This window comes from Alligator mississippiensis, chromosome 7 (genome assembly GCF_030867095.1).
Source record: "Alligator mississippiensis isolate rAllMis1 chromosome 7, rAllMis1, whole genome shotgun sequence".
NCBI classification, from domain to species: Eukaryota; Metazoa; Chordata; order Crocodylia; family Alligatoridae; genus Alligator; species Alligator mississippiensis.
Window position 1 is genome coordinate 3,700,856 of NC_081830.1, and position 26,240 is coordinate 3,727,095.

Below are 26,240 nucleotides of genomic sequence, written 5' to 3' on the forward strand. Positions count from 1 at the left end.
CTGATTTGGCAGGAGCAAGGGTGGCAGGGGAAACTCGGTGTCCTCAGTGTCCTGTCCCCAGCCTGCAGGGGAACAGCCATGGCCTCCCACATTTTTCCTCCTTGAAAAGACAATCCAGTTTGAAAGTCTGTGATCCGTTTGTGCAGGACTGGTGGCCAAAGACGGGTCTTTGTGCCGCAAAGCTTGCCAAGTACTTGTTTCCAACTATTAAAAGACATCACATCTACCCAAAGCACCTTGCCTGCCTTGATGCGTGTTTTAAGTGTGCGCGCCTCCCTTTCGCCTGTTCTTGTGACCAGGGTGTGAATCACACTTGGATTTGGGGGGGGCGGCTGCGAAAACCAATCCCTCGGCTGCCCATCACGAGACCCCCGAGAAGCGGAGACCCCCGCCGGGGTCGTGCTTTGCAGCTCTGCCAAGGGGTCCCGTGTGTCGCGGGGGCTCCGCGCCCCTGAGCTCTCCTGTGCACGTGGAGCCCGGCTGCCCCCGGCTGCACCTTGCTCCGAGCCGGGCCGCAGGGGCTGGCTCTCGCGCCCGGACACAGCCGGGGGGCAGCTGGCAGCGCGGCCCCGCCTACTGGGGCGGGGCCTGCCCGGAGCCAGGAGGGCCCGCACCGGCCTCCGCGTCGCAGCTGCTGCGGAGCCGGCACCAGGTAGCGGGGCGCGGGGGTCGGGGTCCTGCCCTGCCCTGTCCGGGGCTGCGGCGTGTTGGGGCACCGCGTAGGGGCTTCCCCTCTCCTGGCTGTTCGTGCGCTGCTGAGCCCTTGGATCCCCTCCCCACCTCCCCCTGTCTGGTTTCACTTTCTCCCTTGCTGCGCACTGAGCTCCCCAGCACCCAGCGCCGCCGTTTTACACACACACACATGCACGGGCAGAGCTAGATCTGTGCGTCTGTTTGATATCTATAGCTATGTAACTCTGATAGATCTACAACTGATGGATCTATCCCGTGTGTGTGTGTGTTGCTCTGTCTATATAACTGATTAATATTGATAATTAACAACTGATGTATATATGTCAGGACAGGGTCCTTCAGGAGGGCCGTGATCTCCCTACGGCCCCCTCACCGTGCCAACTCGGCCCAAGGGCACCCTCAAATTCTCGCCCGCCCCGTCTTTGATGGTTAGATACAGTTGGGAGGCTGCCTTACGACTGCCCGGGCACGGTTAGCTGGGACCTCTGTCCCCGTGTTCCCAACCCCCCTGGGGGTCTCCCGGTATGATGGGTGCTGCCCAGGCACCCCAGCCTTATGGGCTACGCGTGGCTCCTACCAACCCCTAATACCACGCCCCAAGCCTCGCTGATGGGATAGACGCTGGTATGTCTCTCTCTATATATACTGCCCGTCTCTCGGGCCTCCTCTACGTACTCTTGTTAGGCCCCAGCTCAAGTCTGGGTTCGTGCCCAGTATGCAAAGGCCAATAAAGATACCAGGGGTGAAAGTATAAAAAAGATTTATTGCTAGCAATGAAAGGTGCAAGCAGAATAATTTCACTCTACAAGCACAGCACATATGCAATACTGAGCCCCTTATATACAAGAGTTTGAATCTTCATAAGCATCCTTGTTTGTTAATTGGCTATAAAGGAGTGATGCAAGGAGTTCTTTACTGAGCATGTCTCTATACCTGTGTTTTAGCTATGTAGCTCATTAACATACATATATGTTTCATTAGCATATATCTTCCCCGCCTAGGGGTGTGATTTTTAGTATTTTAATGAGCTCTTTGTTCCAGTAACTCTGATTCTGTTTTTGTTTTCAAGCTTCCTGTATCTAAGACTGTCTGCTCCTTATCATTGCAGATGGGCATTCGGCACATAACATTCACTTTTGCTTAGGCTTTGCATAGTAGTTTCTAGGTCAAACCTTACATTTCCCTCCTCTGCAGCATTCGTAATTATTATTAGTTATGATTGCTCCATTCAATTTGACTTAACACAAATCTAGTATTCTCAGCTTTCTGTGTTTGCAAAATCATTTGATTTACCTTAGGCCTGAAGATAGATGCGATACAAACCGGTATACAGTGGATACAGAAACAAACCATAATCCCTATAAAACAAAACAGAACAACCATACAAAATAACTGTTTCAACCATCCAAAATTGGGAAGCCAGGAAGTTAACCAGGAAAAGTCTAAGACAGATGATTCTTTCAACGTCTGTGTCAATCGTTGTAAGGCACCAATTTTGTCTTCAGTTAGCACAGAATTATCAGTGAGGTTGAAGCAGCACATTTCTTTTAAGGTTTCACACCCCAGATTGTGTCGCAACAAGAGATAATCAATAGCGGCTCTATTCTCTAAGACAGCGTCCCTTAGTTGTTTTTGTTCAGCATTCAAGGCTGAGAGCGCTCGAGATGTAGCATTTAGTCCTTTTGCTAAAACACAGGCCACTGCATTAAGATTTCTGCTATTACTTACAGCAAGACCCGGAACCCCCACCATAGATGCAGCTAATGCTATGTATTCTGCCTTAGATAATAGTCCAGGGGAATCATTCTCGTCACAATCAGCAGTGAGAGTAGTGTATGCTCGTTTAAACCTCCCACCAAGAGGGGTTTGTTCAGTGTGCATTAGGTCAGACTTCCTTGGAAGAGCTGCAGTTACCCAGGCAATGGTGCATGGTCCCCCAGTAGCATTCGCTGGAAGGTATGAATATAACATTCTCCCACAGGCCAGAAACCATCCTCGAGGAAGGATGGTATGTGTGTATACATAGGATATTTGACTGGTCTTATTACAGAAGAAAGCATCTTTTAAATCAATAACCGTAAACCAGTTATGATCTGGGTTCAAAGCAGATAGCAAGGTGTGCGGATTAGGCACGGCCGGGTATATACTCACAACCACTTTATTTACAGCTCTCAAGTCTTGGACGAAACGATATTCATTACTCTTAGGCTTCTTCACAGGCAAGATGGGTGTGTTAAAAGCTGATGTACATTCACGGAGAAGGCCATACGCCAGGAACCGTTCAACTAACGGCTTCAGTCCTTTCCTGGCTTCCATCCGCATTGGATATTGTTTCACACATGGAGGCTGGGCCCCTGGCAAAAGTTGAATCTTCACAGGGTCAGCATTTTTAGCCTTCCCGGGTCGGTGACCTGCCCATACCCGTGGAACAACAGCATCGAGCAGGGGTTGAGGAATATCCGGTGTACTCTCCTCTTGGAGAAGGCCGAGAAGGCAAGCCTGTAAATGCCACCCCTTTTCAGGAGGCACTGTTAAAAACATTTGCCCATCCTGGAACGACAGCGTAGCTTGCAGTTTACAGAGGAGGTCTCTCGGGGCAGTTTGGCATGTACAAGAATTGATGGGTAACTTCGGCCTGCCCAAGATTACCGGTCATTGGCTGTAGGAAGGGTCGTGTTACTGCCTTCCCTGTAACCCCTACCACCAGCACAGTCTTTTTACTTAAAGGTTTCAGGTTTGAGTTAAGACAGAATGGGCAGCACCTGTATCGACGAGAAAATCTACCATTTCATCTCTGTCCCCTAGTTGCATTTTAACCAGAGGCTCGTCAGGGGACACTGGGATCTGGGTTATCTTTCCCTCCCGGGCCTCCGGTCCCCTTCAATCTGAATCCCTTCCAAAAGCGAACAATCCACTGCTCTCCTCTTTTTTCTTTTCACCGTCCCCAACTTTTCGATAAGGGCATTCCCGCTTCCAATGTCCTTTTCGTTTGCAAAAGGAACATTGATCTTTCTCTAATGGACCCCGTCTCTGCCGCTGTCTCCAGGATCCCTCATCTCTAGGTTTTCTCGTGATTGCAGCTGCCACTAGGGCTGCCTGCATTTTCATCTTTCTCTCCTCTTTCTTGTCCTGTTTCTTTTCCTGAACACTTTCTCGGTTAGTAAATACTTGGTAAGCAATGTCTACTAGTTGGGAAATAGGCATACCTGTTGCTCCGTCTGCCTTCTGCAACTTCTTTCTAATGTCTGGTGCACTCTGACCCATAAAGATCATATTTACCATGCGAGCGTTCGATGCATCCTCCAGATCCTCACGAGCGTATTGTCTGAAAGTATTGTAAATTCTTTCCAAAAAAGCGCTCGGGGTCTCATTAGTCTCCTGTCGAATCTCATACACCTTACTGAGATTTTGAGGTTTTTTCACAGCATCTCTCAATCCTCGGAGGATATATTCTCGATAGGCACGGATGGAGGTCATATCTTGGTCTGGTTTCCAATCTGCTCCTGGATGGGGACATGATCGTCTCTATTTCCTTGCAGGTGCCCTGCGGTACTTTCCTTTTCCACGTACTCACGAGCTTTGTTCACTACCATTCTCCTTTCTTCTGGTGTCAACAGGCTATCTAAAAGAGACTGAACATCTGCCCAAGTTGAGTTATGGGTTTTGAAAATGGTTTTAAACTGGTTTCGTACCTTTTCAGGATTCTCTCTCAAGCTGGGGTTATTGTTCTTCCAATTATACAAATCTGAGGTATTGAAAGGAACGTGCACAAAGGTTCGACGGTAGGTTGGCTCACCGTCATCTTCGAGAGGCCCGGGTACCACTTGTTCTCTTAGGGGAAATACCCCATTTCCCTTCCCACGGCCAGAATCAGATTCCCTGTGATGTTTTCCCTTAACCCCGGAGTCTGCTTCGAACTGTACTCTCCACCCTCCTCCCGGGCTTATATCAGGAGAAGTCGGGGAGTCTGGAGATTGCCAGGCACCTGACGGCCATGGTCAGTGCTGTTCCAGATCCCTGGGTCGGGGAATATTTACAACTTCTGCCTCGGGGGGGGGGGGGGGGGGAAGAAGCAGGAAGAGCAGATGCCAACGAGGAATCAGATGAATCAGGAGGAGGAGGGGGAAGAGGAAGAGAATAAGGTAAAGGCAGCAGAGCGGGGGGGGGGGGGGGGGGCCCCCCCTCCGGCTCCAGACAGTCCAGGACAGGATTTGCAGTTGGTCGAGCCACAGCCATCTCACAGATCCCAACTCCCTCCCCCAATCCACATTCCTCCAAAACTTTTTTATCTCTACAAAGAGACATAAACGCTTGCGCATACAACAATTCCTCCCATTAACCATTCTGCTGGCAGAACAAAATCAATTGTAAGATGGTATTATAATTAATACTTCCCTCCCGAGGCCAATATTCTTTATCATCTAGCTGATAGCGTGGCCACGCAGTTTCACAGAAGAATTTAGCTTTCTTCTTAGTCATAGCATCCTCACCAAACTCTGCCCAATGTCCCAATACACAAGAGAGGGGGGTACATTTCCTAACCTTACTGTTAATAGTACCCATCTCAGGGCTGCCTTCCCGGTTCTGACCGTCCGACTTACCCGGGATCCAGGGATCTGTTCTTAGTCCTTGTCCTCACAAGGGAAAAAAAAAAAATCACTGGTCTTGGACTCGGGCCAGACAGAATACTTACAGAAATAATCCCAGGCAAACGTACTGACGGTAGGCCTTATGCCCTTTCTACCCTCTCGCCCAGGTGCCTGTTACTGATACTTTCACTCTATGGCGTTGCACCGTTAGGCTACTGCCGCCTCAGCGATCCAGCTCCTCCTGAAACAAAAGTCTCACCGGGAAAAGAAATCCCGGGGCGCGCCCGACATTTGATAAGGAAAAGCAGATCAGCTGGTCGTCAGTTAGTCCGGGCAAAGCTTATCTACGGCAGTCCCATCTGGGTCGCCAAAAACTGTTAGGCCCCAGCTCAAGTCTGGGTTCGTGCCCAGTATGCAAAGGCCAATAAAGATACCAGGGGTGAAAGTATAAAAAAGATTTATTGCTAGCAATAAAAGGTGCAAGCGGAATAATTTCACTCTACAAGCACAGCACATATGCAATACTGCGCCCCTTATATACCAGAGGTTGAATCTTCATAAGCATCCTTGTTTGCTAATTGGTTATAAAGGAGTGACGCAAGGAGTTCTTTACTGAGCATGTCTCTATACCTGTGTTTTAGCTATGTAGCTCATTAACATACATATATGTTTCATTAGCATATGTCTTCCCCGCCTCGGGGTGTGATTTTTAGTATTTTAATGAGCTCTTTGTTCCAGTACCTCTGATTCTGTTTTTTGTTTTCAAGCTTCCTGTATCTAAGACTGTCTGCTCCTTATCATTGCAGATGGGCATTCGACACACAACATTCACTTTTGCTTAGGCTTTGCATAGTAGTTTCTAGGTCGAACCTTACACTCTCGCCCGCTCTCCGGGGCCTCCTCTGTTGTGCTGCCCTCTCTTGCGCTCTCCGAGCCCACTTGGGGCCTCCCTGTAATGTTGCCCCTCTCTGGGGCCTCCTCTATAGTGTCACCCCCTGTCTGGGGCCTTTACAAGAGTGCCCCCCCCCGGGGCTTTCCCCACAATGTCGCCCAGACTTGGGCTTCTAAAATACCGTCCCCCGTCTGGAGTCTCTGCGGGACTTCTCGGCAACGCCCCCTGACTCTCGGGCCCACCGCGCTGCTGCCCCCTTCTCCCAGGGCTCACCATGCCACTACCCCCTCTCGCCGGAGCAACCGCAGCACTCCACCCTGCTCCGGGGTTTGTCGCAGCACTAGCCCTTCTTCAGAGGCTCACCGTGCCCGCACTGGGCTTCCTAATAACACTGCCCCCTCTCTGGGGCTCGTCATGCCTGCGCTGGGGCTTCTCAAAGCCGCCCCTCTCTGGGGCTGGGGTCTACGCACCCCACAAATTGCACCCTGACTGGCACCGGGGTTCCCACACCACTGGGGTTCCCCCTGAGAATACTGCACCCTCACTGGCGCTAGGGACCCACCCCCTATGAAGCCTCCTCCAACCCCTATAGCCTCACCCAAACCACCAGTATAGTCTCACAACCAAACAAACTCAAGCCTCCTGGCTATAACTCAACCCACGCCCTATGGCTATAACAACATTGCTCCATATCACAGCAGTTCTTGCTGTTAGGCTTCTCTCTGCATCCTAACTGCAGAAGCTCCTGCCCCTCTGGCTGCTGGCAGGGGACTGCCAGCCTGGCCTCAACCCTGGGCTTTATAAGGGCCAGGCCCTGCCTCCTACAGGCAGCTGGCTCTCCTTAGCTGCCCCGGCACCCCGCAGCTGTGCTCCTTACCCTGGCAACCCTCAGCTGGGCTCGTTATGTCCTGCCAGGGCTCCCTCTCTCTCCCTGGCAGTTTCTCCTCTCTAGGAGCAGAGAGAGCACTGAGGTGCCCTGCGACAATATATATATATATATATATATATACAGATATCAATCAGTTATTTATCTATATCAGTTAGACATATATATATATATATATATATATATATATATATATATATTGGATATATATATATCAGATAGATAGATGTCAGTTATTTATATATCGGTAATGTATATGCAGCATCTGGCATAAGCTTTTCTTTCTACACCTTAAAGCACACTTAAAACCCCCGTGACCGTTACAAGTAAGGCTCCTGCACGCACATGTCTGCAGTCCTTTCCCTAACCCAATCGCAGTCTCCCCCTAATTTGGGGGTTTACATTTGCAGTTCATTCACTGTCACTGTTGTTTCTGCTGCTGCTGAAACTGCTGCTGTCATCGTTGCTGTCTCCCGGTCCAGTTGTCTCTGTCCCCTTCATTATCCCTGTCCACTCCCCCTCTCAGGGGGTCTCTGAACAGCCTGTGTCGAGCGATGCCTGTGCAGGCACCACTGGCTGTGTTGAGACCAGAGGTAAGGGCAAGGCCGGGGGCTGTGCCCACGGTCACTGGATCCACCGGGGGTCAGACCTGAAGATCTGCAAGGTCCCTTCCGACGCCACTTCTGTGATTCTGTGACACCCTGCACCGGGACTGGGTACCCCGAGAAACCCCCCGGGCATTAGGATTGGAGGTGTGACTGCAAAAGAGACCCCTTTCCGCTCACCCAAAGCAAACTCAGCCTTCCAGTGAAAAGGGGGAGCGATGGTCTGATGTAAAACCAGCAGACCACCACTGCTCTTCTGCGCAGGTGTCTGCTTCTCTCACCCTCCTGGCACAGCAGCCCGAGAAACAGGCTCCTCTCCCCTTGGTGTGGCTGGGAGCAGGTTCAAACATAAGCTGGTTACGCTACCCGAGGGCTATGAGTCACAGTACATATGATAACTAGCATTTGTGTGGCCTGGCTTTTGACCTAGTGCTTGGGCACCATGCCTCTGGGGATTTTCTGGAAGCAATAGTTCCTGTGCTGTTGTGGAGGGAGAAGAGAAGAGTCTGTCCTAGACCAGTCTCCTGTTCCTCTAAAAGAGCCACTGGACCGGGCCAGCCAGCTAGCAGAATTGCTATCCTGTTTGCTTGTGTAAGCCCTCCTGGGTTTTGCAAAACTGAAACTAAACAGAAAGATCGGAACAAGAGCTTCTCTTTATATCAGGAGCAGGGTGAGGCTCTTGCAGTGGGTGACAAAAGGGCAAATACAAAACCAGAAATGAAACCTTGTTGGTGTTTGCACAAAAAACTGGTGGGGGGAGGGGATGCCCCATTTCATTTTTATTTCACCCCCAAAACACAGAAAGTATTCAGATCACCTTGTGGCCCCAAACTGCTCCCTTTTCAATGAAGTGGTTAACCACAAGAAATCCCTCTTTCTCTGACCTGTAGAGCAAGCAAAAGAAATGCATGAATGTCACCCTGACAATAAAATACCTGTCTGCATTTTCCAACCTCCGCTTCTGAGCGTTTTCTGGGCTCAGCAAATTTTTCGGGGGGCCCCGGTCTCTCTCCTGCAGCTTCTCCCCCAGCTCATGATGGCTCCCCACATCCTTTCCCTGAGCTCCCCAGGTTGGGAAACCCTGGCATTGATGCTTTTGCTCTGCTCAGCAAGCTTGTGGCAAGACGTGGCTGCCCTCAGGCAGAGCCATGCTGCAGTTCTTCCAGGCCAGTCCTGCCCTCTCTCTGGGGCCCCTTAATGGCATGGTCGGGGTCTCGCAGCAAGCATTGGCTGGACTGAGAGGCGCCGTCAGGGCCTAGCAATGCTGGTCACAGAGCCCAAGCCCTGGAAGCTTTTGGGACGTCCTGCCGTAGCGCTGGCCGGGCCCGGGGTGGGGAAGAGCTTCAGTGCCCATCAAAGTGCATGGGAACCTTGTATCCTTCCTTGTGTGCTCTACCCCAAACAGGCACTTCCAGAGCCAAGATGGTGACCTGCGGCCTCCTGACAAGTAGCAACAAGCCAGGTGAGCTGGGGCCAGGTGGGGTGGGTGCCATGAGCAGGCTGGGCACAGCTGTGTCCTGGAAGCAGCTGGCATGATGAGAGAGCCCATGGAGGATAAAGCCCCTCTGCCCAGTGCCCCTTAGGATGGGGAACTCCGGTTGCTCACCTGGCCCCTCCACCTGCGGTCCAGTGGGGTCAAGTCAGTCCTGAGGCCGCTGCAACTTTTGGGACACCTTAGTGGGGTCCATGGGTGGAATTGCCATAGTTGATATATAGCTCCCCCTATAAGGTGGAAAGCTCCAGGGCTAAGGTAGCCTCCCCCCCAGCACGCTTGAGTCCTATGTGGCTAGAGGGCCTGTGGCTAGCGTGCCCCGCGTCCCCAGTAGCCAAGGGGGCTTGATGTCCAAGTGGGTTCCTCCCCACAGTGTCAATCGGGAGACATGAGGCCTGGGTCCCCGCTGCTAATGTGAGCATGCAGTGTCCGTGGAGGTCAAGGGCAGGAGGCCTTGTAGCTGACAAAGCCTCTCCCTGGCTCCAGTGCCGCTGCGCCGTGTTGCGGTGGACGTGTGCATCCAGAGCTTCGTGGCCGACGTGAGCTCCGAGCTGCTGTACAAGAATGAGGAATCGGACCCTGTGGAGGCTATCTTCACCTTCCCCATGGATGCCGACTCGGCTGTCTATGCCTTCCAGGCCCGCATCCAAGACACCATCATCAAGGCCCAGATCCAAGACAAGAAGGAGGTGACGTCAAGGAAAGAGGGTCCCAGAGCAGGGGCAGAGGCAGGGATGGAAGGGTGGAGGAATGCAGCATGTGGCCTGGGGTGGTGGGGAAGTGCAGCGAGCGCGTGGCCTCCCTGGCCAGGGAGCTTCTTGGGGGCAGGCTGGGCTGGGCTGGGACAGAGGTTTTTGAGGGAAAGGAGTTCAGCACGTCCCAGCCCCTGACCCAGCTGTCCCCTGCAGGCCCAGGAGACATACGAGGATGCGCTGGCCAGTGGCCAGAGCTCATTCCTGCTGGAGCAGATGTCTGGGGGGGACGTGTTCAGCTGCTCCCTCGGGAACCTGCCCCCAGGGGAAGAGGCAGTGCTGTCACTGCGTTACGTCCAGGAGCTGCCCCTTGAGGCTGACGGGGCCACGCGCTTTGTCTTGCCAGCTGTGTTGCATCCCCGCTACGCACCACAGGGTGAGTTACACCCCCACCACCATGCACCTTGCTGCGGGTGATAACCCTCTCGCTAAGCATCCTGCGGCAGGGGATATCCCTCTGTCACACGCCCCCTGAGGAATGACCACTGTAGCCTCCCTGTTATGTGCCCTGGGGTGAGGGGCCTTGCCTAACACATGCCCAGAGGGGCCCTTCCACACATCCCATGCTGACTGTCTCCTGTGGACCCCTCCCCTCACCATGTGCACCACACTCTGCTTTCTGTGTTGAATCCAGTCCCGCACACCATGCAGTCCTGGCTGGACCAGACACCACAGCTTGCATTTCACGTGATGCTTACCACCTCTCCCCAACATGAGGAAGTGATCCCCAAACTTCCCACGCCCTCAGGGACCCATGAACATTGGCAGAGGTTGTCCTGTCTGCACATGACGGCCAAGTTCATGCCAGTGCAGTCTCCTAGAGAGAGACGAGGTCTCAGCAAATGTAGCCGGGGGCCATGGAGACCTAGCCACACTCCTCTCACACCTGGTGCATCCTCCCAACACATCTTCTTGTGGTGAGGGCACGGACACCAGCAAACATGGCCAAGTGTTGCACCTGCATAGTGCTGCCAGCAGCTGTGAACAGGAAGGTATTCTGGGGGAGACTTTCCAGCCAGAATATCACCTTAAATGCCAGCCTGTCCCCACAGTCCCTCTGGCCCCATGGCCACCTGCTTGGGTCCTGGCTCCTGGGGCCTCTTTCCATGTATCCAGGGCCCTCTCCTGGTTTGAATCTGGTCAGAGGTTCGCGGCCTAACTGGTGCTGGCCCAGGTGGGCAGAAGTAGCATTCGGTTAAGCCTTGTTCTCTGAAAGCCAGCAGAGAAGCTGAGCCCCTCCAGTGCCAGCAAGGTGCAGCACAGATTGAACAAGCAAACCAAGTCCTAGTATTCATAAAAAGAAAGCAAAAATGGATGCCTTTGCCACCTCCCTGGCTCGCCAGTAATCACCTGTACCTTCTCAGCTGACCACAGAGCCCCTGCTCAACGTCCCACTACAAGACACCCCAAACGCCTTGCACACTACAAGCCTTTCAAAAAACCCTGCCACTTGTCCCAGTGCATAACACACCTGTACCCCGACCGTGAGCCCATCCCTGCAAAGCCTAGAAGTCTCCCAAAGTATGTGACCCCAGATCCCTCCCCCGGTCCCTCATCTTGGCCCTCTGCTTTCCTGCAGGATGGGAAGAGGAGAATGTCACCGCAGGTGTCTCATATGTGGCCAAGGGAGAACTGCCCTATACCCTGAGCCTGAGCGTCAGCCTGCAGTCACCCCACGGTATTGCCCGTGTCCACTCCAACTGCAGCCTCACCCCCTTGAACTACACAGCGCAGGACCAGACTGCTGCCCAGGTAAGGGAGGACTGCCCTTGCACCCAGAACACAGCCAGCTCCCCCACCCTCACAAGGCTGGATTGGATGGGGTCGGGAGTGGAGCAGCTTGTTTGGGGTTTTTTTCCCATGTTTTCATCCAAAAAGAGTTTGGTGTAGGTTTTAGGGCTTTCCTCTGCACTGATGTCACAGGAAATCCTAGAAAATGAGGGTTGGAAGAGACCTCAGGAGGTCACATCTAGCCCAACTCCCTGCTCAAAGCAGGACCAGCCCCAACTAGACCATCCCAGCCAAGGCTTTGTCCGACCAGGTCTTCAAAAACTCCAGCAGTGGAGACTCCACCACCTCTCTGGGTGCCCTGTTGCAGTGCCGTACTACCCTGCTTGTGAGAAAGTGGGAGGGTAGAGCTGGGGAGGGGTGCGATTGTCTGCAAAGAATAAAAAGCAGTCAGCAGGACAGAGGCTGCCTGGCTCTGACTGGGTTCCAGAGATTGGCCCTTGGGAGCGGGGCCAGGAAAGTGTCCTAGGAAAACGGCAACCTTTTTGTTGGCAGCAGAAGAGCCGCAGGAATAGGCCAGCTCTGGACCCAGCCAGAGTGAGGTGCTTGGGCTTGGGAGTAGGGGCACCCGCTGAGGCTGAGCAAAGTTTCCCCAATAATTTGTAGTGCTGTGGAATCCCTGTGGAGACCCCAGTCTGCTTGGAGATGCACAGTGGAGCACTGGGGTCCATTTTTGGGTCAGATGCTCTAGGCATTAGTGAGTTATCACCCCCACCACCACCACCACCCAAGCAAGAGGCTTCAGCCTGCCCCACACAGAATAGGGTCTGTTCAAAGTGGGGTAGCTGGGTCCACCAGGACACCTTAGCAATCCTCCTTTGAGCAGGGTCCCCTCAGAGAAGGAGGGCCACCCCCAAAGACCCTGCATACCAGACTCCCCGCCCTGCCAGTGCCCCAGTGTTGCTTCCCAGCCGGGCCCGAAGGAAGCAAGTGCTACACCAGGCTCTGGCCTCCGCCCTGGGCAGCAGATTGAGAGAGGGCGTCCCTCCCTGCCAGGTGTCACTGGCCCAGTCTGCCCCGCACGACCGGGATGTGGAGCTGCTGGTCTACTATGCCAGGGCTCACAAGCCCAGTGCCATGCTGGAGCCCAGGATGCCTTCTGCACAGGCAGGTGAGTTGGCAGGGGAGGGAGGGGTGCTGGGAGAGGCACCTTGGCTCTGGCTGGCTTGCAGAGATTGGCCCTGGGGAGGGGGGTCAGTCCCAGCTCCCTCCACACCAGGCGCGGCTCAGGGGGCTTTTGGGAGAAGCCCATGTGGGGCCTGTGCTGCCCTTCAGCTGGACAGGTCTGGTGCCCCATCCAGACCTGATCCCTCACATGCACCATAGCCATGCCCCACACCTCAGGCAGGAAGGGCTTCTGTGCTTGGGGCAAAGGGCTGTGGTAGGAGACGGTTGCAGGTGTCTCCAGGGCCTAGGTTCCCTCCATCCCCCTTTCCTGCTTTGACTGCAACTGCCACAAAGCCCAAGGGAGCCAGGCACCCACATCCCCTTCTCCATGCATGCAAGCTTCTGGATGGGCATGACCTGGGACAGCTTCCAAGGCCTGGAGCCACTTCCCACCCTGGAGCAGTTTAGAGCGCAGGGACCTGCTGGCCCATCCTGAGAGGACCCTGTGACGCCCCCATCCCCACAGAGCAGCTCCCTCCCAGACCCCAGCAAGCCTCTGTTCCCAGCAGGACTTGGTCAGGGGGTTGCTCCAGGCCGCTGAGATGGGGACAAACGGAGCTGTTGGAGAGGGCAGACACTGTTGACGGGGGCCCCTGTTGAATGTGGTGCTGTGCAGGGAAGAGGAGTACAGGGGCTGGGCTGGCCGCAGGGGTCTCGCTCCCCATTCTCACTGAGCATGCCCATCATGTAGGCACCCTGATGGGTGACCCCGTTGCAATGGTGACCTTGCTGCCCAACATCCCTGAGGCAGCGCTGGGCCAGAGCCAGGCCGGGGAGTTCATCTTCCTGCTTGATCGCTCTGGCAGCATGGGTTGTCCCATGGATAGCAGCACCGGCCACCCACTGCGCATCGACAGTGCCAAGGTACTTCCCTCCCCCGTCCCACCCAGCCTTCAAGGGGGATAAGGCAAGGAGCGGGGGAGGCATATCTGAGTTGCATGGCTGGGCTGGCTGGGACCCTAGGGTCTGACCCCAGGGTGCAGGGGTATTGTGCCACCTGGGAAGGATACAGGGAAGGATACTGTGGTAGATGGCCCCATGGGCATGACCTGGGAAGGTTTTCTGGTTGACAGGCCCCAGGTCTGTGGGTTGGACCTGGACCTGCGCCTGCCTGTGTGACTCTGCCTTGTCTGTCTCTGCCTTCCTTCTGTCCCCAGGATACCCTGGTCCTGCTTTTGAAGAGTTTGCCCTTGGGCTGTTACTTCAACATCTACAGCTTTGGATCGAACTTCGAGTCCTTTTACCCGTGAGAAAGTGGAGGAGGGAGGAGATACCCTTGCACTGGGGAAGGGAGTCGGGGGTGGGCAGGCGCCTCCGCGAGCCTGGCTGGGATTAATGGGAAAGGGGGTTGTGTCCAAGGGGGGAAATGGCCCGGAAGGTAGGGAGGAAGAGAGAAGCTATGTCCAAGGCTACGCAAGAGGCAGGAGACGTGGGAGGTGTCTCTCTGTGGTCCAGTTGGGTTTGGGCTCTGGGGGCATCTGTGTGATAGGGTTGAGGTGATGTCTTTGGGGAAGGGAGGCCAGGGAGGCTGTGGGGCATGGTTGGGGCCAGGTCTCTTAGGCGAATTATGAACAGCAACTGTCCCTGTCAGTAATTCCCAGCACCTCCTACAGACAGAGTGTGGAGTACACCCAGCGCACCATGGCTGACTCCCTGAAGCGCGTCCAGTCCTTCCAGGCAGATCTGGGAGGCACTGAGATCCTGCGGCCACTACAAGCCATTTATGGCAGCCCTTGCCGGGATGGGCACCCTCGCCAGGTACCAGGGGCATCAGCAGGACAGTGTGGGGGGCTCAGAAATGGGCCAGCCGTATGGGAACCCCAGGAAAGGTAGCGCCAGGGAGGGCTCTCTGTACATGCCCTTGGGAAGAAACTGCAATGCCCAGTCCCCGGTACCCATACCACGGCTGTACTGCAAGTGTAGGGGGTAGGGGAAGGGCTTACTGGGGACACTGGGAGGAACATGAGGCAGGGAGGAGCCCCCTGGGGTGGTGTCAGGGTCTGAAAGTAGGCCAGGGGCTCAAGGCAGGTGTGGGGGGAGAGGGATTAGAGTTGGCAGTTCAGGTTCAAGATTTCGGGGTCCCCAGTGCATGGGAGGTCTCTTGAAAGGAGGTGGGCTGGGGTCTCCAGCTCTGAGAGTTTATGTGCTCTCCCCCAGATCTTTGTTTTCACTGATGGGGAGGTGGGCAACACACAGAAGGTCATCGCTGAAGTCCAGCGTCATCACAGGTCGCACAGGTAACAGCCCCCTCCTGCCTGCCCCCTCAGCCCTGGTTCTGCCCCACTTCTGTCATGGATTTGTGGGGTTGCCTGAGTCATTGGTCCTCATCCTTGCTGTCCCTGGGGACTCCCCCATTTATCTGACAGGCCTTGGGTGTAGCTTTCAACAAAGCTGTTGTTCCCCCGGGTTTCCTCTTGAGCAGTGTACACACTTTGCCAGGGTGCTGGCTGTGCTGCTGTTGTCGCCAGTGTGACGTACACAACGAATTACCAAACCTGGTTCGCTGACAAGAGTTCAGCCGGGTTTATTATCTACTTGGCTCCGACTCGCTAACCCACCTGTCCAAAGCACGGTGGGTTGTTAGCCCTGGATGCCATTGGTCAGTCCCAAAGATTTCCAAGCCCCCTCTTATGTGGATCCAAACAATTCTGCATACATCAGACATTCGCATAAGCAACATCAACCCCTCTACCAAATCACCCAAATCCTCAGACTTCCCTAGGGAGCTTGCCAGAGCATTGGACTGCTTTTCAAGGGCCCCCCGGGGCCTGGTGGATGTGACCTAGCCAGAATTGCTTCAGAGCCCCCATGGCCTGAGGTGTCAGCTGCCTGCTCCCAGGAAGACCTGGGGGTTCAAAGCCTTCTCTGCCTGGCCCCCACTTCCCAGGATTACCGAGCAGGTCCTTCTACTACCAAAGCGGCCTTTGCTGAAAAGTCTTAGCTTTCTCACTTGTCTTCTCAGGATTCGCCTAAAGTGCTGGCCCCTACAGCTGTGCTTTTCTCCGTCCCAGCATGTCCCATACTCTGCAGGTCCCTGTCAATCCCAGAGCTTCCCCTCTGCTTTCCATTCTCTGTTTCCTGGGGTGTGTATCCCCAGACCCCATGGGGAATGTCAAGGCCTTGCCATAATCCCTGGGCCAAACCCAAGCAGCCAGGGCCCTGCCGGGCTGTCCTTTGTGGGGGAACGGCCTGACAGTACATTTGTTTTGCCCCGTGAACCCCCTCCAATTGCCCTCGGACTGGGAAGTTGACCCGCTTCCCAGCCAGGTGGCAGCAAGAAGAGCAAGCAGAAAATGCAGTCCTGCAAGATGTTACAAACCTTCCCAACTTGTTATCCATACCTGCCCTCACAACTGTCCTGTTCTCCACCCTTGCGGCTCTACTTTTGCCCCCTCCCCTAACCCTGTCCTCTGCCCCCTGTTCACCACAGGTGCTTTTCGTTTGGCATTGGACAAGGGGCTTCCACAGCTCTGATCAAAGGCATCGCCAAGGCAGGCGGGGGCGTCGCTGAGTTCATCACTGGCCAGGACCGCATGGCCGCCAAGGTACAGACCCCAAGAGGCTAGGCCTCAATTTGACTCGCCTCCCGGAGTCAGGGAGAGTACTCAGGAGTCCGGGTTCCTACCTCCTTGCCCTGACACACTGTGCCCCACTTCCTTCAAAGGGCTGGGGAGAAAGCCCCCCAGAGCCCTCTTCCCATTCCCTCTGCAGTAACCCACAAGACCTTATTCCCCTGGCAGAAATGGGGAGAGGAGCCAGGTGCCCTGCCCTGCCCCGCTTCCATGTGACTCTACACTGTCCCCTGCCAGGTCCTACGGTCTCTGAAGTGGGCCCTACAGCCAGCAGTTACCGGGATCTCTCTGAGCTGGGAGCTGCCCCCTGGGATGGAGGCAGTACCATTGAGGCCAGACCCAAAGGTGATCTTCCAGGGACAGCGCCTCCTCGTCTATTCCCAGCTCCGTGGACAGCCACAGGTGAGAGCAAGACCCCCCCCCACTTCCTGAGACACCCCGGCTCCAGGGTTCGGACTAAGCTGGGCCTGTCTTCTAGCTGGCAGGATCACCCCAGCCCCTGATAATGGCTGACGATGGCTCCTATCCCCATCCCTCCAGTATGCTGCTCATTCCCCTGAATGATTTCCACGAGGGTGCATAAGCGATTCTTAGGTCCCCAACTTGGGGACATGGCTATAGGCAAATCCATAGCTGATAGAAGTCAGCTGCTGCTCAGGTGGAGACTGTGGTCAGCTGCACAGCTGGCATGATTTCCCCTCACAACCCGTATTCTTTATCTTGAGGCTGGCAGGGGCAGGGCTCCCTCTTTCTTGCTTGCCAGCTCTGACCCTTTCTCCACAGGCCCCAGAGTCCTCTGTGGGAAGTGTCACGCTGCAGTATACCATTAAAGATGAGACCTTCAAGGACACGGTGCAGTTTCCCCTGCAGCCGCAGGAAGGAGACAGGTGAGGCACGGCCCCTCCAGCCCCTTCTCCTCCATCTAGTGCTCCACCAGCTCCCCCGCCTCCACCTGCCAAACTGCTGGGCACAAGGTTTCACACCGGTTCAGAGACAGAACCTGGGAGTCCAGACTCCCAACCCTTGCACTTGACCCCAAAGAGGGGGGCAAGCTTCTGAATCGGCCTGGGTACCCCTTACACTTAGAAGATGAAATCTGAGGAGGCAAATTTACTGGCTGTGTAGGTGCAACGGTAACTACCCAGATGGCATCTCATCAGCAGACCCCATTGCCCTGGGCTAGCAGAGCCAGCTTGCTCACTGGCCCGTTTGCGAGGGCAGCTGTTACCTGGGACCGGATGTCCCGCATCAGAACATGGGCATTGTCACCCCACGGGCTTCTTACTTCACCTCAGGCCACATCTGTGACAGTTCACCAGCCCAGTGTAGAGATAAGATGTCCCCAGCTGGTACAGCCACGCAGCCTTGGGCTAGGAAACCCTGTTGATGAGCCAGCAAGTAGCACCATTAGCTGTCCCGGTTCCCTACACTGCTGGGGTGCAAGCACAGTGATGTGAGGGTGCTCCCAGGAGCTTGGTCTCTGCCACTCGAGATGTCTGGTACAGAAAGGGCAGATATGACCTTAAATGCTGTGAAGGTGTCTCCCAGCAGTGCTAATCCAACCCTCCTGGAGGTGGACCGGGGCTTGGGAGCCCCCAGTCCAGTGCACCGCAGGCCAGAAGGAGAAAGACAGCGAGATCTCCCCACCTCCAATTCTGCATCCTGGTAGTCCTGGGGAAGAGCAGGCCAGGGTCAGCCCGTAGCCCCAGCATCGGCAGCTCCTCCAGGGCTGTGGGTGCTTCAGTGAGTCTCGTGTCCCCCAGCCCTCACTTCTATGAGTGGGGCCTGGGGGCCCCGGGTGCTCTCAGGCCTCACAATGAGACGGTGGGGTTTGGTCCCCTTGATCTGGTGCTCACAGGGGAAAGAGCAGCTCAAACATTTCCTGGTGGAGCTTTGTCTTGTCCCAGGACCTGTTTGCTGAACTCAGAGAGGCTCGCTCGGGCCTGGATGGGTCTTCCCCAGAGCAGGGACCCAGGAGCTGCAGTCAGGGTCAGGGCAACTGAGTTTCCCAGCTGGTATTAAGAGGGACTAACTCGATAAGCTATCCGGAGAGCACAAGTCTGCCAGGCCACCCCCAGTGAGCCTCCCTGCAGTGCCCCTGTGTCTCCGGTGGATGGCATCGGCGGGCAACAAGTCTCAGGCTCCTTTTCTTCCCAGAGGCGGTCTGCCTTGGATCCTTCCCCAGACCGTGCCTTCCTGGTAGCCCATGGGAGCCTGTGTAGGTCAGCCTTTCTCAGGCTCTCCTCTGGAAAGGCTGCTGTTTAGGAAAGGGCGTTCATATTTCCATGCTAGGCAGCGGTTGGACGTTGCCCTCGTCTGGGAGATTGAAATCTCACCTGATGTTTGAGATCCAGGCTGCTGTTCGTTTCCTGTTCTCACTGCCCACCATGGTTCCTCTGCTTTATGTGCGGCAGGTTAGCGTGCTACGCCTTGTAGTTGTGCGATAGCTCTAGTAATAGGTTGGACAGTGGATTTGTACAGGTTGGTTTAGACAGGGATGATCCTGCCTCAGGCAGGGGGTTGGACTGAGCTGGGGATAGGATCCAAGACTCCTGACTTCCCTGCCTGCAGCAAAGCAGAACCCCAGTGTCCAGGGCTCAGCCTCTGTCTCTCTGTCTCTCATTCTCCCTGGCACAGGTTGCCCATTCACCGCCTGGCAGCCAAGGCCCTGCTGCAGGAGCTGGAGCCAGGGCTACCATCTGGCTCAGAGGAGAGCCGTCACCGGGCACTAGAAGCAAGTTTGAGCTCAGGAGTGGTGTGCTCCCTCACAGCCTACGTTGGGGTTGACACCAGACAGGGGCGGCCGGTACAGGGACCCCTGAGAAGATGCCCCATCCCACTGGCAGGTAACTGGGAGAAGATCCCAGGGCTTGAGGGAGGGCTAGTCCCAGTGTAATGGGAAACCTCAGCACCGTAGACCGGATCCTGGTGTGGAGAAGGGGCCAAACCCAGCATGGGAATAGAGGACTTCATGATGCTCATTAAATGTCCCTGTGTCTGCCATACTTTTACCAGAGCTCCTGGGCTGCACCTGGGATCAGCCTACCCCACTCCTATCCCCCCATCCCACGGGGAGGGGATGTCCTGATTGCTGCAGCCCAATTGCCTTTCTGTAGATGGGCTGAGAGCAGGGGGCAGCGGCAGCAAGAAATGGAGGGAAGTCACTGTGAGCCCAGTTCCCAGCCTGCCCAGTCCAAGTGAGAAAAGGTGTCTGTGTTTCCCCCAGGCTGAGAAGAGCAGGCCCAGACGGACACAGGGCTGGCTGAGGCAGGCAGCACTGTCATGAGCTCCCCAGCCCAGCTGGGCACAGGCCTGGATAGATGTCCTTACCCCCAGAGAAGGGCCCAGCCTGCCCTTGAGATCCCAAGGGCCTGATGGCACCTTGTCCCTGCGGAAGAGCCCGCAAGTCAGGCGGGCCTGACCCTGTCTTCCTCAAAGGGAAGGGAAATGCTCCATACTCGGATAGCCTCTGTCCTTCTGGCTCTACCCCCATCTACCCCGCCATCTACCCCACCCATTTATCTTTCTGGGATCCTATGACCCCACCTGAATCCTGCCCTTTGGACAGGGGGCTGGACTCGATGATCTTCCGAGGTCCCTTCCAGCCCTAATGTCTATGAAATCTATGAAATCTTCCACTTGTGACCATAGCTCCAGTCTCCTGCATGATGGCACCAGGCTCTCCCTTAATGCTGCCGTTGTGCGGACGAGCCTCCTTAATGTCATTCTCAAAGAGCTTCAGTTTTCAACAGGACAGCACTGAAATGCTCCAATCAGATGCGAACTACTTTCCTGCGCCCATCCCCCAAGCTATAGGTGAGTACCGGTGTCCCTCACCCAACTGTGGCACTTAGCCCCCCGCATCTCCGTGTCCTTATCTCAGGCGTCTCGTGCTTCATGATAGGCTGCCGTAGGATTCATAGCGCAAACCAAAGGGCAGTGAACATGGTCCCTGAGAACCTTTCCCGGAGTCGCCGCAGCTGCGGCACCCCACAAGAGACAATGAAAATGGCAAGCTGCAAGATGCAGACGATGCCACAGGCAGTGGCACAGGAAGGTAAGGGGTCCTAGTACCACTTCCCAGCACCACCTCCATATCGAAGCCCCCAGCTTGCATGGTTAAGTGCATCCTCTGTGTGAGGTTGGATTCTAGGTGCCAACATGCATGTGGGCTTGAGGGAGATGAGGGAGCGTGGAAGGCCTTGTGCCAACAAGACAAGGGGCCTAAGGGAAGAAGTCTGGGGAAGCCTCCCCCTCCCCAGCAGAACATCTAAAGTCAAAGCTGTGCTGAAAACCACATGCTGAAGCACCTTAACTCTGCTCCCCCAGATGACAGACATGCCTCCTGCCCATGACTTGATGTGCCTACATGTATCGTCAAAGGGTTGTCTGTGCCCTGGGATATCATTGGGGATGGGTCTGTGCCGGTTGCTATCTGAGAGGACCCAATTTCAATGGCTTCTCACAGACTAAAGGGAGCTGAGTGCCCAATGCAGAAGTCAGGTCCCTTGGCACTGCTCTGTCTGGTCTGGGGTAACCTTCCCCTTTTGTCCCTGAACCTCCCCAGGAGCATCTCCCCTGATAAAGCTGGTCTCCCTTCAGAACGCCAATGGCTCGTGGGGCCTTGACTCTGCCCTGGCTTCTGCGCTTGGAGTGAGTGAAACAGATGTCAAGGGCAAAATGCCCAGTGAGGTGAGCAGGCTGGGATGAGTTGGGGCAAGAAGAAATGGACATCGTGAACTGGGCCTGTTGTCAGGACCCCTGGGTCAACCAGATGCTAGCCCCAGCCCCACCTGGGCCCTCTCACCAGGTTCCCAGTGGGATCACCTGGGGGGATCCATAGAGGCCACAAGCCCTGGATGGGAGAGCTGTAGAGACCCTCCTACTTTCCCTGGGGCCTTCTCCCAGCAACAGTGTTTTCAGGCCTGCCCCCATCTTGGACCTCCTAGTATGACCCATGCCTTGCTTTGACCTTGAACCTGTCTAAGCCCTGGTGTGGTACCTTGGGCTCTGACTGGTACCCAGTACTGTAACCCTTGGCGCCAGCTCTTGGACTCCCAGTATTGTGACCCTCGACACTGGTCTCCTAGACTTTGAACCCCAAACCCCACCCACATCCCACATTTTCTGGAACGGGCTCCCAAGGGAGGTGGTGCTCTCCCCTACCCTGGGGGTCTTCAAGAGGAGGTTGGATATGCATCTAGGTGGGGTCATCTAGACCCAGCACTCTTTCCTGCTTATGCAGGGGGTCGGACTCGATGATCTATTGAGGTCCCTTCCGACCCTAGCATCTATGAATCCCGGTCAATTCATGACATCTGTTCTCTGCTCCAGGGTGGGAATGGGCCCTTGGGAGTGACCTGGGGGAAATCAAGCTCAACATCCAATGGGAGCTGGCTCAGAGGACTGGGAGGACCTGACTATGGGACGTGGGACATGGGAGATGGGGGCCAGGTGCTGGTCTTGGACATATTTCTCACCGCAGGGTGTGGAGCCCGGGGTCTGGGCGACGGTGCTGGCTGTGGTCTGGCTGCATAGCCGCAGTGCAGCGCAGCGCGAGGAGTGGGAGCTGCTGGAGATCAAGGCCGTGGGCTGGCTGCGCAGTCGAGCTGGTGAGAGGGCCCCCCACTTCTGGTACTCAGGGTCCTCTCACCTGACCCCTTCTGACCTCCCAAAGCTGCAGCTCAGGCCCCCGCAACCCTTGTCCACAACCACCTCCTTCCCCAGCCTACCCCACAGTCAGGCCTCCCGAACTGACAGTCGCAATGATAAGTACAGCTCCCCTGGGGGCCCTGTCCTGATGCTCCCTGCCCCCTGGGGCACTGAGGCCTGGCCCTGCTTCCCTAAGCACTCCTGCCAAGGGGCACACTGCCCCCAGGACTCCCCGCCTTGTTCCCAGTCCTCCTGTACTCTGCCTTCAGTCCCGAGCGGCCTCAGGTCAACCCTTCCACCTTATAGTGGGCACACAGGAAGAACCCCCTTGAGCACAACCACGAGGGTCCTGAGCCCTGCTTTTTCCAACACCAAAGCCAGGGTTAGCTTCTCCTGCTGACCCTCCCCTCTCATTGCAGGATCCATCTCCCAGCTGGACAAGTGCCTGGAGGCAGCCAATGCCCTGCTGGGCTGCTCCGTGGCTGCCCCTGTCTTTGGGCTCTGAGACTCTGCTTCTCCACCCTGTGCTTCGCCCCCCAGACTCCAAGACCTGCAAGGGAACAGACCTGCACCGCCCCCAGCTACAATAGCAGACCAAGTCAGAAACATCTGCTGCCAGCTGCTTGACAGATCTGGCAGCCAGCTCCGCTCCCAGCCAAACTGCTGCTTAGTAAATTCTGCCTTGCTTCAAGCTGGTCTCTGATCTGATTTGGCAGGAGCAAGGGTGGCAGGGGAAACTCAGTGTCCTGTAATGGTCAACAGCACACGGGCAGTCTCCTGCTCTCCTTCAGCATGGTAGCCGGCATGTTTTGCTCCTGGAGGGGTGAAGTCAGCATGGCCACCTGTTCCTTCTGTGCTGCTGCACTGAACTAGGGAAACTGGATGTGGGAGCACAGGGAAAAAGCACAAGGGGGAATGGAGCAGGGTGCAGTATGGTCTGGCCGCCTCCTGTATCAGTGCCATGGTCATGGTCTATCATGGGAGATGTAATCCTGCTTGGAAGCCGAGCCCAGAGGGGAGACGGGTGTCCTGCAGCACCTGACCTGCAGCTTCCAGAGGCACTGCTGTCATTTCCAAACAGAATTTCTCAGTTCTCAGGGCTTTGGTTTTTCAATGACAGCATTGCCCTTGAAAAGTAGATGCTTCTCAGAGCGGCCCATTTTCTTTTGGCTACAAAAGTCTTGACCAGCCCCTAGTAGCATCTAGAAGGCCCAGCCCTGGCCTATGCCACTGGTACTAGGGGCTGGCCAGACACAGAACTGTCCCAGGGCTGGGCAGTCTGTATGAAGCACGAGAGAAAGGATGGAGGTAGGCAGGTGGATAGGGTGACACAGGGAAGCCAGGGGACTTGCTCTGGCAGCGTTGTGTGCTAGCAGCCAAAAATGAGAGGGTTTTAACTGCTCTCGGCATCTCATATGTCTCATTTTGGTAGCATTTTGATTCAAGCACTTGAATATTTGGGCAGTCTTAAATTTGCAGTGGGGGGAAAGGTGCCTCTATTTCTCTTGCATTTTCCAGTAGGAAAGTACATGTGGGCAAACCCAGGAAGAGAGAGGGCTGGAGAAAGAAACAAAGTGCAGGCCATGCACTGCTCTGAAAATGTTACTTTTCCCATCAAAACGTGGGTCTTGATGGTGGATAATGAATTTCCACATGGGTGGACAGGGGATAATGAATTTCCACCTTTTTGGTATCTCGTAAGGGCAGTGCAGAGGGTTGGAGATTGTTGCAGGAGCGCCCTGTGCCAACAGGATGTTCAAGGACTTCCTGGTCCCAGTGGGGGTTTCTGACATACTGGGAGCAAAAGGTGCTGGGTGCTGTGTCAGGAGGTGCCCCTGGCTGCAGGATGGGACCTTCACAGTCCTCTGCCAGGGCTGGGTGAGGAGCAGGGAGGGTCTGATTTGGTGGCAGGTTCCTGACCGCAGCAAGGGAGGGTTTGTAGGGGGTACCCTCCACCTGTGGGCAGTGAACAGATTAGCCTGTGCAGGCAGCAAGGGGTTGGTCACCAACCCCCCACCCTGGTACGATGGCAAGGACAGGATGGCAAATTGGCCAGTTCTCCCTACCAGAGGGCAGGGATTAACACGGAGCAGTTTAGTCTCCTCAAGCTTTGTCCTGTGCATGAAGACAAGGTACCAGGTTCCCAGAAGAGTGCTGAGTGCGCCTACCCCCTGGGACCCAGACATGGCTCTGCCTGGACTGATCCTGGACCAGTCTGCTCTGATACTTCAGGTGCACAGGGCCAGGGGAAACTGGAGTGCTCAGAAAAGCCCCCAGCCCCAATCACTGTGGCTCCTGCCCCCTCTCCTCCACCAGATCTTATCCCCCCTTCCTCCCTGCTCAGGAAAATATTGCTGCCTGCAACCGGTGCCCATCCCTGCCCCAGCCCAGCTGGCAACTCCATGAGGCTCCCTGCTTCCCAGTCCCCCCCTGGCCACCATGCCGGGTTCAGTTCTGCCCAGTTTCCAGCCACATACCATGTCTTGGCCTGGGAGTCCCTGCAGCTGGCAGGGAGGGGAGCTGAAAGTGCCAATGCAGTCCCTGCATCAGCTTCCACAGAGACCCCTTTCTCCAAGGCATGATGTTAGCGCTGGAGTAAAATTGGAGAGCAGGGCATGAGACCTACTGCCCTCCCATCCCAGTGGCTCTTGCCCCCATGTCCTGCCTCTGCTTCTCTCTCAGGACTCCATTATTTCCGCCCAAAATTACACTCATGGACACTCGCAGCCCAAAGATCTGTTAATTCACCCAGGGCCAAATCTGCAATGGTCCATCAGCCCAGTGTAGAGACAAGATGTCCCCAGCTGGTGCAGCCACAACGCCTTGCAAGCATGTATCAGCAAGGGCTAGGGGATCCAACCACTAAACCATTAAGTGGCACTATTCCTGTTGCTTGTCACCAGGCTTGCCCATGGCCAGCGTGGTTCCCTACACTGCCAGGGTGCAGACATACTGGTGTGAAGGCACTCCCAGTAGCTTGGTCTCTGCCACACAAGCTGTCTGGCACAGAAGGGGCTGCAACAGTGTCTCCCAGCACTGCTGACCCAACATGCTCACATCTATGCTTGGAGGTGGATGGATGCTTGGGACCCCCTACTCCAATGCACCACAAGCCAGGAGAAAGGCAAAGATAGATATCCTCCCCTTCTGCATCCTGGTGGTGCTGGAGAAAGGAGGACCAGGTCAGAGCTGCGGGTTCTTCAGTGACTCTCCATGTCTCCTTCAGCCCTCACTTCTGTGAGCGGCTGTCTGGGGGCACGGGTGCAGCAAGCTCTCTGGACTCCCACGGGGACAGCCCAGTTCTGTCCCCTCACCCCCAGGCTCTCAGGGGGGAGAGCTGCTCGGACAGTTTTCGTTGGGAGCTTTGATCCCTGTTCGAACAACCAGTCACTAAAAGCATCTTGGTTGCAGTGAAGTCCCCTGACAGCTTTCCAAGGGAGCCCTGCCTGGATCCCTGCAGGACTGGGGATGCTGGAGATAGACCAAGGATCTGGGGGGCTACAGGTGGAGGGTCAGTGAAGTGGCATTGCTGCAAGGTCCCAGGTGCTTCTAATGCACAAGGAATTGGAAAGGAGTTTGGGCCTGGCTCAACTTGGAGCAAACCTCTGTTTAAACTAATGCGCATTTCCTGTTCAGCAAAGCCCCCACTTTGAGGCCTGCCCGGGGGAGGAAGCTGTGCACTGACTTCTCTGTTCGGTGCCAACCCGCCCCAGCTCAGAGCCGTCCTGCAGTGCTCGCAGGCCTCCAGCCGATGGCATCCGACAGCAACGCCTCTCAGGCTCCTTTTCTTCCGTGCTGGATTCTTCCCAGGGTTGTGTTTTGCTGTTAGGCCAGGAAACCTATTGCCATTCCAAACAGGGCTTCAGCCTTTCCCAGACTCCCTGCTGAAAGATCTCCTTTCTCTGAAAGGAGCCAGCTGCTGTTCAGATATTTATATTCTTTGCTCTTCTGGTTTTTGCTCTGACTTTTGTTTTTGAGATCAACATTTCATCTGGTGTTTGAGAGCCCAGATCTTGTCCACTTATCCATCTCCCAAGAGTCCGGACTCTGACCCCAATGCAGCTCTGACTCAATGAGACCCTGTTCCCTTCCACAAACCAAGCATGGAACCCAAATGTCCGGATTCAAGGCCCTCCCTTTCTTCACCCCACT

At 55.3% G+C, this 26,240-nt stretch overlaps 1 protein-coding gene across 2 annotated transcripts; it reads left to right on the forward strand.

Moving 5' to 3' along the window:
- Nucleotides 1-551: 551 nt before the first annotated feature.
- On the forward strand, nt 552-22,779 carry LOC102565424 (von Willebrand factor A domain-containing protein 5A). Of its 2 annotated transcripts, XM_059731420.1 has the most exons (19): nt 553-652; nt 9,071-9,127; nt 9,644-9,846; nt 10,066-10,285; nt 11,489-11,661; nt 12,694-12,808; nt 13,556-13,728; nt 14,022-14,110; nt 14,478-14,622; nt 15,022-15,101; nt 16,295-16,409; nt 16,674-16,838; nt 17,220-17,323; nt 19,074-19,282; nt 20,088-20,252; nt 20,341-20,493; nt 21,004-21,128; nt 21,922-22,048; nt 22,508-22,779. In XM_059731420.1, the coding sequence occupies exons 2-19, from the start codon at nt 9,088-9,090 to the stop codon at nt 22,591-22,593; spliced, it is 2,487 nt and encodes an 828-aa protein (XP_059587403.1). In that variant the 5' UTR covers nt 553-652; nt 9,071-9,087; the 3' UTR covers nt 22,594-22,779. The 2 variants fall into 2 exon arrangements, with proteins under 2 accessions (XP_059587404.1, XP_059587403.1); XM_059731421.1 differs by lacking the exon at nt 20,088-20,252 and having other exon boundaries at nt 552-652; nt 20,320-20,493.
- The last annotated feature ends 3,461 nt before the right edge of the window (nt 22,780-26,240 follow it).

Bases quoted from the DNA above. Each gene is read 5' to 3' on its own strand.
- LOC102565424 (XM_059731420.1), top strand. From the start codon at position 9,088: ATGGTGACCTGCGGCCTCCTGACAAGTAGCAACAAGCCAG. The intron at 14,111-14,477 runs GTGAGAAAGTGG...CACCTCCTACAG, and splicing joins AACTTCGAGTCCTTTTACCC to ACAGAGTGTGGAGTACACCC. The intron at 20,253-20,340 runs GTGAGTACCGGT...GCTTCATGATAG, and splicing joins GCCCATCCCCCAAGCTATAG to GCTGCCGTAGGATTCATAGC.